This window comes from Esox lucius, chromosome 1 (genome assembly GCF_011004845.1).
Source record: "Esox lucius isolate fEsoLuc1 chromosome 1, fEsoLuc1.pri, whole genome shotgun sequence".
Taxonomy (NCBI): domain Eukaryota; kingdom Metazoa; phylum Chordata; class Actinopteri; order Esociformes; family Esocidae; genus Esox; species Esox lucius.
Window position 1 is genome coordinate 29,266,005 of NC_047569.1, and position 12,615 is coordinate 29,278,619.

General features: G+C 39.6%; 1 protein-coding gene across 3 annotated transcripts in view; it reads right to left on the reverse strand.

The window, feature by feature from the left end:
• Positions 1–5,581: 5,581 nt before the first annotated feature.
• igsf11 (immunoglobulin superfamily member 11) overlaps positions 5,582–12,615 on the reverse strand; it is a 107,185-nt gene continuing 100,151 nt past the window's right edge. For 2 of the 3 annotated variants that reach the window (XM_010870784.3, XM_029120139.2), the window contains exon 8: positions 5,582–9,423. In XM_010870784.3, the coding sequence (XP_010869086.2) occupies positions 8,853–9,423 (571 nt within the window). In that variant the 3' untranslated portion in view covers positions 5,582–8,852. The remainder of the gene's footprint in view (positions 9,424–12,615) is intronic. The other variant, XM_010870793.3, reaches the window with a different exon arrangement.

Consider the following 12,615-nt stretch of genomic DNA (forward strand, 5'->3'; position numbering starts at 1 on the left):
CTACTACATTCGACCGATATGCTATTGTGTCCAGGATAGGGGTTTTCCCACACTTCTTCCCAGTCACTCCTTCAGAATGTAATTTTCATAGATTCATCGCCAAATGTCTTTTTCGTGTTTTTGTTTTATTTTTTAGGGATTACAATGAGTTATTTGACGGTGCACTGATCGTTCATTTGCAGAAAGAGGAACTAAAATAATCAGGACACTATCCATTCTTGACCTCTATTTCAGGGTCTTAAAATTACATGAGATATTTTGGACGTTTTTGGAATTTTCTGCTTTTGTATTGAATATCCATTTTGAATGCCTTATTGGAAAGTGGAGTTAGAGGAAAAGCGAGTTTTGGCTTATCATAGTATACTGTGACCCTATAGGTCAGATTACATGTAGGTCAGATTACATGTAGGGCAGATTGCATGTAGGGCGTGTTACATGTGCTGCAGATGTGGTAGTTTAGATCGCTGGACCACCCCAGGTCACATATTTAAATACAAAATACAATGAGATTGAAAGCTAGGGCTGTGGTGGACAGCATCTAGTGGTTTAAGTGTAGGAGCATTATGTCACTGTAATGGTAATCAAACAAATGTAGCCTTTGCCGGCAATAAATGTTTCACTGTCAAAAGTCTTATGTAAAATAATCAAATCTTGGGCTTCAGCTTCTTAACTAATTTAGCAACATATGTTTTTAGAAGACATTTTAATCATTTTGTCAAATACGAGAAAACTTGTTCTGATTTTTGGCTTCATTCATAGTGGCAATTTCAAGGCTGTTCACCTTATTATACTGAATTTTATTGCATTTGGCACAAATTGAAGCTCCAAAAGGGATGTTTGTTGTGTTTGGAATTCGGACTGCAAATGCAAAAAAGGGCTTTTTTCACAGATGGTGTAGAGGAGTACAGTCCACATCCAGGGCCATTTAATCTTTCATTGGCCCCTGGGCTACAAGTCTTTATGTCGCCCACGAGTCACTTCCACAACCTGACCCAATGGAGGGTAATGTAGTTCTTCGATAGGTCGATACAACCAGCCAAAATGAAGTCATGTCTAGGGGTATGTAGTCCATTTCAATTCAAGTGACCAAAAAAATCTACAAAAAATCAATTGCATCAATTATTCATGCAAATCACCAGTGGAAAAGTGCACACTAAGTCCTTTGCAATTTTGTTGTTTTTTCTGCACCATGCAGCACCCTCGAAAGCTATAGCATCAAACAGCACAAATTAGGCTCCAAAGATAAGTGTTATAAGTGTTTCTCGTTTCTCTAGCACTGGAGTCCTTGTGCAACATCAACAATGGGAAATACGCTCGTCTGCTGTCACTGAAATGTAGGCCAGCATGGCTTGTCCATGGCTTTCAGATCATTTGTGATCATTAACACAGTTGCAATTTGCATGTTAACTACTACTGCGACATGGCTTTGGATCTGACACTCCATTGTTGTTGTGTCCAAACAGTCACAAAATGCAAGGAACAGTAGAGAGCAGCCATTCCCTGGGCATAACTTTACTATTAGCAAGTGATTTCCTGAAATGGTCATTTAAAAGAAGACATCTGACTAATAGCTTGTCCTTACCTTACGCCCTAACCTTAAATCCTACTATTACCCCTAGCCTTAACTAATTCCCTAACCCTAACCATTACCCTAACCTTAACTTAAGCCCTTATGTTAACAGTTTCTTCTCTGTAAACTTAAAGGGAATTACCACAGAAGAGTTAGGACGTAAGACCTGCTCTCTCCACTGAGTGAACCAATCACATTCATTTATTTCTTCAGAACATCTGTTTCCTTGAGTAAGTTAAACAAAGAACTACCATAAGCTATCTCGATTTATAACTAAAACACTTCAACTAAAATTAGGCTGTTGTCCTGATCTGGTCCCCATTCTAAGTGTGCTCACATTTTTAGACAGGTGTCAGCCTGCTAAAAAGAAGCATTATGTTCTGAATGGGAAAATATCTTATAAGTGTAAACAGAAAAGATCAGGTTAACATTAGGATGTACACATTACAGACTTGTATAAACTGGGCTTTAAAGCGCAAAATACTTTTGCTACACTCTGTCAACATGAAGACAATACTTCACATTTCAAAGTAATTAACCCTAAATTATGTGTTTCCCTAGAATAAAATTAGGTGTCGTTGATAATTACTCTTTAATTTACTCTTTCGGGTCAAGTTCAGGGCAAGATCTGGATGAAGGACACATTTTAAAGGCAGATATAAACGGGCCTAGAGCCACACACAGCTGCTGAACCACGGCGCTAATGAATGCCAGAGCTCCGTTTGAGTTGAGCAACACTTAAGTCCTCAGTGTTGCGTTCCTTTGTTTATTTTCAGTGACGTTACCCCGTGGGGTCGGCCACATGGCCCGCGGTTGATTATTTCAGAATCTGTTGAGAGCATTTGATTAATGAGTGTTTTTCTGTAGTTATACTTGGATGCTTTACGACGCCATCGCCTCTGGTCTCAGCTGCGGTCCCAGGCAGGAGCAACCCAGGGAGGTTTCCCGACAGCCAGGGCTCCGGCAGCTCGAACAGCTAGACAGTTTCATGCAACTCTCCAGAGGGCTGGGGCTGAGTCAATGCCCCAATGCACAGAGAACCCTATCAGCCAGCCATTTCGGGTCCCTCTTTGAAATTGAAGTCACAGTGCAGTGTTTCCTGTCACCTTGAAGACTGTAGGGGCTTCACTTCTTCCATCTGGACTGAGAGGGGGAAGAAACAATGGAGACAGAGGGAGAGAGAGAAAGAGTTCAACAAAGCCATTTCTCTGCTCCAGTAGTTTTCAATGCAGAGTAGTTTTACATTTCTCTGAATGAATATGCAGCTGGAATTCTTGTACATGGGACGAGGTACAAGCAAAGATAATGAAGAACTGATCATTAGTGAGTTGAATAAGAGGCTTTAATGAATCTCACATGGTTGTTTCTCGTATCCGAACTGTATTCCACCACAGGTGGAATACAGTTTGTGTTCCAGGAAAAACATTTGTACAAACCTTTTTTGTTATATTTACATCACAATCACTGTTAGATGCATGCATTTGGTCCCCGGCCTGTGGACAAGGAAATCTCTTTAAATGACCCTTTAATTTAGATGCCAATTATTTTGCCTCTGCATCATCAAGCTTGGTGCTTCTTCAGTCAGGATCCACAGGTCATAAATAACAAAGTCCTAAATGGTCCCTGCTAGTCAGCCATCCAGCCAGCCGGGAGAATAGAAATGAAACCCTACTGTAGCTCTGGGCGGGCTATTATGTGCTGGCTGTTCTGTAGACACACCACTGCTGCTAGCAGAAATCAATTCAGATTTGGGCATGTAATGGATGTCCAAGTGCTTTCCTGAGAAGAGAACCACTGCGCGTTCGAATTGAAACCATAGCCCTCTGATTGGCTCGATCGGTTCACCTCGCCCCTTATTAGCCATTTGTCTTTGATATGTGATAGACACGGGTGGGCAGGAAGGAGGGGGGCAACACAGTTAGTAAGGCATTAGGAGTTGGGTGGATTTCTCTCTACTTACCACAGTGTCTTAATGCAAAATATGGCAGTTGGACTGAAAGTTATTATAATGTTATTCAAGAAATATTGAGCCTAATACTGGAATTAACATTTGGGAGAACAGATGAAAGAGGGTTTGCCATTTGCTTGAATTCAGCCATCGCTCCTCAATGCCCTCTGGGTGAAATACATTTACATTTAACCCAAATCAAACGTAAACACTTGACCTTTCTCCAGGCAAGAAAAATACACGGGAAATGGTAATCGATGAGGCCTTTGGAGTATTGAGAGTGTTATCCAAACCTTCATGAACAATTAGGAATCTGTTAAAATCTAGATGAATGTTGACGAGCAAAAAATAGGTTGTGTCATTTGAAAACATCAAGGTCTGTCTGTAATTCACTTGGATGTCTGAAGCTATATAGTATTTAAAGATTTTATGATTCCCTGAAAAAAGATTGGATCACCAGACTAGTCTTAAAGGGCATATAGCCATCTCAGAAAAGCCCTATTGGAATGTCCAATCAGCGTCTCATTTATAGCAGCCATATTAAGGCACTTTAACAGCATCCCATGTAAAACTCAGTATGTCGGTGACCAGTCATAAATAATGGCTGCACATGGACATTTTAATAAAGTTAAAAGGTTTCTGCAGTGATCAGCACTGGCAGGTGTATTAAATATATACTCCGGATTGTCCTTTCTGGCTGTGACGACATATATCAAGGCTAGGAAGGAGAACAGAGAGCCCAAGGATAAAAACACAGCCAAAAGCTGCCCTTTTTGAGTCATAGCCCAGTGCTCAGGTTGATAGCATGAAGTGTTAAACATTTCTTTGATTCATGTTATCCAAGTCCTGCAGATAGGTCATTAATATATATATATATATATATATATATATATATATATATATATATATATATGGCATGTACTGTATATATATTTATATATATATATATATATATATATATATATATATATACATATTCTTACCACACTTCCCACTTTCCTCTGGATCGCTTGTCTGAAGTGCAAACTCACTGAAGGGGTGATAAATACAAATCCCAATGTGTTTTATCACAGTAGTGTCTCTGTTAAAGACCTTGAGGTGAGTAAAGTGTACGGACTGATGGTCCGATATCAGTTGAAATTCATTTTTTTCTATCTGAAAACTACAACAAGGGCTGGCGGGGGGGATGATGAAGTCAGTTGCTCTTGATACATACTCAATAATATGACATTGATGCATAAACAAATGATTAAAGTATACTCAAAGCCATCCAGACCATTCACTGTAGGAGGGAGGTAAGAAAAACATAAGAATATGTAAAGCAAGAGATTTGTCTTGACATTGTGATTAAGAATATGCTAATTTACATTGCGGCAATACAGGGACAATGTTGATTAATCAAACTAACGGCAAAGTATTTTGCTAATTTAAACTCATCAACACATCCAAAGTAAAAAAGTCAATTAACCTCCAACAATCATATTGTCTCTTCATATTAGCAACTCTCTGTTTAAGAGTATTCATTTCCATATTCCAAATTACTCCAGGTTGAGATTAATTTGTAAATGATTTGTTGTTTTCTGATTTGGTTGTGTTTATGTGCACCTGACTGATTTGGGGATTTGGTATTTTCTTTCTTTAGGAATAGTTTACCTCTGCAAGGACCTTACATTGGGCATGGATCAGTAGGTAAACCACACCTCCTAGTGGGTTGCTGTATTATTGCACTTTCATGCAAGTTGGGAGCCTTAATTACATTTTAAGAGCAAACTTCAAAGTGTATTGTACTAGCTGCAATACAAAAAGGTTTTAGTATGTAATGTACAATAATAGTGTCACTTCTGACGTCAATGATAGAATGCAGTTATTTTCATGAATGCATGTTGTTTTTGGATTTGGTTGTTCTTTGTGATCTTCCCGTGTTTGTTGGAACGCTCAATACTGCCTGCTAACCTAAATCATGCTTTTGAAATATATTTAAAACAAAACTTAAGAAACCTCATAAAATTACCAAGTTAATGACTACAAGTACAGTTAGAATGTATTAACAATATTTATTCACTACAACTTTCAGTGTTAGTTATATTTCATATCAATCAAACAGTTAAGTACAATATATATTTTACATATTTACAATGTGTACTATTGGCAATATAATATATCTATACATGATCTGAGGAATTTATGGCCACAGCAGACAAATGAATGCACTCTCACCACTCCAGGGTTTTGTGATTAGCCTTCCTTTACATCACAATTACGTGTTGTTTTGGGTCATTAACAGGGACAAATTCTTACTTTGAAGTCAAATGTTCACCTTGTTTCACATAGACATCAGTGCGCAGATGAACATTTGAAAGTCAGGAGATGTTTTAAATGGCAAACACATACTCTCGCCTCATCTGGGCTAAACCTGTGGCTTTATAAAAATGGTTAAATAGCAGAATGCCTGTATGAAAGCAGACACAATTATAGCTCCTTTACTGTTGGCAGTCTGCAGGGACTGTCAGCAGTGTAAAGGCTACATACACAGGAATTAATCATATGGACTCACTCTGACATCGCAATAGGGCTTGAATTTAATCTGAAAGCAGGTTATGAGCACTGCGGCTTGCAAATGTATTTTCTGAATGAACAGACATCTGAAGCAGTGAACGGTGGCCTAATCTCTGCGAACACTTCCTTTAAGCTATAATGTCTGACCTGCTTTCGGACTGACATAACACTCTCTAGCAATCAAACTCAACATTGTCGTTGCCATTGCTACTCGAGCACGGAGCAAGTTCAAAGATGAAAATATGAACTTTTTCATAATGTTATGAATGTAACCTCGGTAACCTGAAGAAAATGAATATCACAAAACAAATCAGTCCGTGAGTCGGGACATGAAAGACAGACCCATACTGGTGTGCTAACGGAGAACAGAAAAGCAATAGCTTGATAATGAGTCTATTTTTTATATCAACACGTTACACTAATGTGGTTCGCCTAGCAGGTCTTTATTGCTTCATTCAAAGTTCACCAAGCAGGCAGAAAGTTCTACTCACCATACAAATTGCTTTTACTCAATGATGTTGAATTGATTTGAATAGATCTTGTAGATTCTTACTGGAGCATACTGTATTTTGATTAACTTTAATATTGCATGTTCAAAACAAATAGGAGAACCATTTTCTCAAAAATTAAATATAGCTAGCATTTTTGGTTACCTCAAAGTGAACAGTGTAATTTAAAAAACATTATTTTCACACAGTATTGATAAAAAAAAAAGTAAAAGATTAAGTCAAATTTTTGTTACACCTTCGATGCAAAGAGCAGAAGGGATAATAATGTAACTTTTAAATTAATATAAAAATGTATTTCAGCAGTTAGTTTCAGATCACAAAAAAATTACTAAAAAACATGGCCGCCCAGATACTTGGGTTCTTCAATAATTCCTTAATAACCATACTTCACAAAATTGCTTGAAAAAATCTAAATACATCTGCGGAAGGTGCTCATTTCCTTTTCATTGGGGATACGTTGGTAAATAATTTCAATGCTGGAAATTGACACCACTGAAAAAATCCAAGTGCCCTGAAAATGGCTGGCAGAGTTTGGGCGCCAGGTGTAAACCACTGTCAACACCCAAAGGTGGAGACAGCAGTATTAATACAAAATGTTTTTTCTGTGGTTTGTATATAGATACTAGGCACAACCACAATATGCAGCTGCATCTGACAGAGGACACCAAGCTGCAAAAATCAGACATCCCTTCTTAACTAACGCAAGACAAAAGTCCTCAAAGAAAAATCCAGATTAGTATCTGAATAAACAGAATTGAATAGACCTCGCAAGTTAAGACACATGAGTTGTAAAACACACATCCATCTGGACATACAAGTATTTTTTCTTTTAATTGTTAACCTAGCCAAACAGTAGTAACAATATTTACAGTAGGTACAAAACAGTAATTGTTAGCATTTCAGGGAAATGTCTAATTTTCTTAGAAAGGATGTATGAAACAAGATGTCTTCTTCTGTATTGTGTCAAAGCAGCACTGAAGAATGTTTTAAAACAGATAAACAGATTGTCAGCATGAATCCCACTGCACATTATATCCAGAAGCACCGCCAGAAAAATCTCAGATTCAAGTTTTAACCCACAGGGAAGAAGGGACCATCGTTTGTGTAATAAATTTGGACGTATTGAATGTGAACCCCATACCCTGCCCGGTTTGTGTTGTAGAGGCTTCACCTCCCCATCTGTAGCACTGTGGAGAGGAGGCAATGCACACATAAGACCATCCTAGAGTTGTTGGGGGCAATTCAGTCTGAAGTCAGTCAATTCGGTTTGGTTTGAATTCAGGAAGTGATTTTATCTTTTAACTGAATTGTTTTTCGAAAACGAACAACATCTGAAATACATAGCCTCTACATTGAAGTTCAATCAAATTTCTTTAAAAATAGATTCCCAGCTTTTCAATTAGGAATTTCAGTTTACTTTTGGAATCGACTGCAGTCATTTTAAATGGATTTGAAGCACCTGCAATGAGACTTAAGAAGTATGGTATAACACCTGTACCGCTTGTGATGAATGTGTGTTACTATGCAAAACTAATGAACATGGTGAAGTTCGACTTAATGGACATATCCATAAAAACCCTGTCCAATCACAGGACAGTGCCACTGTATTGTACCATTCTTTTGTCTTGGACATTTGGTATTTCACCAGAAATCCTTTCCATATTTCTATGCTCTTCTAAGGCCATTTCCATCGCCTTTGTTCTATTCATGAACAACCACTACATTTAATAATAGATCATCTCTGTCATTTTTTTATGAAACGTAACAATTAATATCGCCTCAAAACCTGAATGATTAGAAATAACAGCAATAATCTGGTAGTTAGTTATCAACGGAATGCATGCATGTTTGGCTGCTTCTTCTCTGGGCTTTGCGCTTCACGGTGATTAATGCTCAATGTTGTGATAAGTCCAAAACACTGTCACACTCGCATGGAGAGTCATAGGGTGCAAACACTCAGGGGTTCTCCCAGAGCAGTTACATGGGACTTTTGTGCAATAATCCCATTGGATGGAGCCATTTAGTTCAAGGAACCAATCAAAGAAAACATCAAAGTTGAGTTACAAAGTAAACCAATAACAATAAAACACCAGGTGCTTCTTCCAAACAGCACCCTGTACTTAGAGATGTTGGCATTAGATGAACTCTGTATTGTAAAATCCAGTTTATGAGTAAATAAAAAAAGGAGGAAAAAAAAGAGAGCGAGAGAGAGAGAGGGAGAAAGACAGGAAATGTGGAGGCAGGCTGGTTCAGCCCAGTGACAGTTTACTTAGACCAGAGATCCCGCTCTGCTCTGTGCCGGCACCATAACGGGCACAGCGCCCATGCGTTCTAACGTGGCCTGGCTCACGGCGTACGAGTGCGTGTGTCCCCCGTGCGTGGCCACCGTCACGGGCTTCAGGCTCACCGAGCCGTTGCTGCGCGCCATGGTGGACGGAGAGGGGGCGGAGTTGGTGGTGACCACCAGGGTCTTGGGCGGAGGCAGGGTGTGGCTACCGTTGGAGTAGGCCTGACGGGCCAGGGGGGCGGAGCCCGGCGGTGCCGGGGCCCCATGTCCGGTCTGAGCCGCATGCCCCCCGGTGACGTGCCCCCCGCTGAGACCCACGGGCCCCGTTGAGAATGTCTGCCGCGTGTCGCCGTTGTAGCGGGTGTAGGAGTTGGTGTCGTAGTTGGGCTTGGGGTTGTGCCAATAGCGACTGTTGTAGGTGTTGGTGGACGTCAGGGTGTCGTTCTCGGAGGACGAGGCGTCGGCGTGGAACGCTTTCACCGACAATGACCTCTTGGGTGGCAGGTCATCCTCCCTGCAAAGCACAGAGGGCATGGGGAGGTCACTAGGGGGACTACAACAATGAAAGGTGGTTAAAATTCACTGATTCACAGGTTTCCAAATCCAACCCAGTCTCCTGAGTAATATGTCACTGTAACTACTTCCTTTGAAGTAATTTAAAAAGGTATTTGGTGCTTTTACATTAAGAAATGGCATATTATTTAAAGAGAAGTTTCTCTGACAATGATAGCTGTTTAGTCAATGCCCTGAGCTCCGGAGCTTGAATTTCACTGGGTTTTTAACTTCTTCGTGTTTGACGGAGCTGATAATAAAAACGTTCGTTGAAGATGGACTCAGTCGCAAATTAAAATGAATACATCTGGTTTTCCCTGAAAAGGGATTCTAACTGATACTTACTTTTTAAATTGCAATTTCTAAGTATGACCAGTCGTGCTCATCGCATGCTAATTTAATTGACTGTCACTCGTTTTTTATATCAGAAACATCTCCATTGCTTTGAGGTCTAAGTTTAATTTGCGAAAAGAAATTGTTCAACATAGTGGCATTTCTCATTAGTGTAGATCAAACAGAATCTTATTGAAAAAGGTTTTCCCATTAAACATTCACAGTTATGCACATAGACTTCTCAGGCAGGGTTTTTTACAAACAGATTGGCCATTCAAAAAGTTTAAAAGGGAAAAAAAACTGTTTAAACTAAATGGTTTTAGGCTTGGTTAGAGTTAAACACATTTTAGCAGTCTGTTGAAAAATGTATGTATATATTTTGGTGTTTTAGTAGTAAATCTGAATCTGGGTGGGTGTGTGTGTCTTCTCACTGCTGAGTGGTACCATTGAAAGATGCAAATTTGGCCATGGGAGTTGGGAGTTACAATATAGTGGCAGGCAAGCAACCAACTTACTAATTCTAGATAATTTAACATATATTACAATTCAGTTTTTTAAAAACCCTGAATTGAAGATGCCACAAATTTCCAGTTACAAAGATACCTGTGGGATGTCCTCCTCCAAATGTGCTGCCGTTGTAAAACCCATAGCTGCACCAGAGTAGGGTGGAAAGTGATGGAATTATTGAGAAGATGAAGGGCAGATGGATGATGCATTTTTGTAATTATCTGTGGTTGGTGAAAACAAGGCAGATTTTGGCTGTCTCTCTGTCACTCCAACATTGTGAAGCGCTGTTTTCTCCAACCAGCACTACTGGCAACTTCTGCTCACTGTCTGTGGCAGTAGAGGGGCTGAGAGACTGTGGCAGAGAAGCAAGGAGGGGGTTGCGGCGACGGGTGATCATGTCCTGTTACTGTAGCTACAGAGTGGCTACTCAGAGGTGAAACTTTCAATCATGTGATGTCTGTCAAATCATGTGACAGCCTACTTGCGTGACTGTTCGCAGACAAATATGTCAGCGTGAAGCAATGAGTTCTAGCTAGAGTCACATTCGTCCTCTAGGAGTGAAATAAGAAGCAGTCCATATGTGCCAACACACAGACATCCATATTACTTGTGTAACTCCGGTTCTGTAAAGGAAATGTCAATGCCATCAGTAGGGCTTTCGCATTAGGGATATGCCATGAATGGTCCCTGGCCCATGGACCTGGGTTTGAGAAATGGTGTTCTACATAACTTCCATGGAATCACAGTGACAGAAAGACATGTGAAGGGCTGAGCGGGAAGAGCAGATACATGACAAATGTTAAGAGGCAAATGCAACATAGGAGAAAGAGTAGGGTTTTTGGGGGCAAAGAGCTATTTCTATCGCAAGCTACTTTGTCTTTGTTTCCTTCATCATATTTTCCTCTCTCCTGTACATGTTTCCTAGTTTATTTTGTGCACAAGAGAAAGTACTGCTCTGTCAACACACCCTATAAAACACTTTACATATATTTCTATTTAGATGTATATGTGTATATGTACATATATTTATGCATTTTTCTTGGGAAATGTATTTTGTATACTGTTGTATACTGCATTATTTATGACATACACATACAGTACTGAATATATAATATATAGTTCTAAAAAAGAAATAAAAAGAAATTGGCCAATCTAAATCTATTCAGAGTCTATGTTATATCACATCAAAGTAAGCATTTTTCAAGCTTGGAAGATTGTTTTATTATTGGCTGAATTCATTATCTTTCAAAGGTGCATCTGCCCTTTTATTGTGCATCATCTTTTAAAGGCACATACTGGTCACATGATCACCCCATTGAAATTGCCAAGGTCTTCCAGAAACACACTGTTCTAAAAAAGTGACCTCACCCCATCTCAGACATAACCCCACCAATCACAATCCAAAAGAAAACAGCATTCAGGTCCGCAGCATTGCTCTCTCCATTTTGACTGGCTAAAATCACGTCACTATTATTTTTTCATCTACAAGAAGTGATTTGTTATAGTACGACTAAAAGACACACATCATACAATTATTGGGGAAAAGTTAAAAGTACATGTGCCAACCCACGTCACACCGTCATCAGAGTGATCAAAGATGACAGCACCAGTAGCTTGCGACCGATATATTGGAGACCCATGGTACAGGAAAAATACACACTTCGGCAAGAGAGATACTACACACATCTGCACAGGTCTGAGGAAAGATAGACCCGTACGAGTGCGGCTTCATCACAGATGGGATTCGAGCCACTGAAGTGAGCTGTAACCTTGTAACGCAAAACATTTTACCCAACACCAAAATATGTAGAAAATTCTGTTGTATCCACAACTTTTGGTGAGGGAAAACACAGAAATTGGGTAGTTACCCTTGAATTCAAAAGGCTACCTGCCCCTTTTGACAAAGCTACATTAGCCTGTCAGTACTGATTAACTTCAGATGAGTCACGCTGGCCTTTGGTGTTTGATGATCACAACAACATCATATGAATACTTTTGAATAGAGCTGGCAATGACTAGGATGGTCTGAATCACAAAATAAATGACTAATTGTAAAAAATGTAATGACAGGCTGCTTAGAAGATCAAGACCTTCAAATAATTGCCAATGTCCTTTACTAGGAGTGACATTGTTAGTGTGAACAGTGTCAGGGGAGGTTTTAGACCTCACTGCTAGTAGTGCACCTGAACCACACTGTGACCACATTTAAATTCAGGGACAGTATCAACACGCAAATGAGGCAGATGTTATTCCACTCGCTCAGAGCTGAAATATTTGAACAATCGTTTATCTTCCAGTAGATTTATTAGGTAATTTAGGGGAAGAATTGCAGGCCATTTTAACAATTGACAGC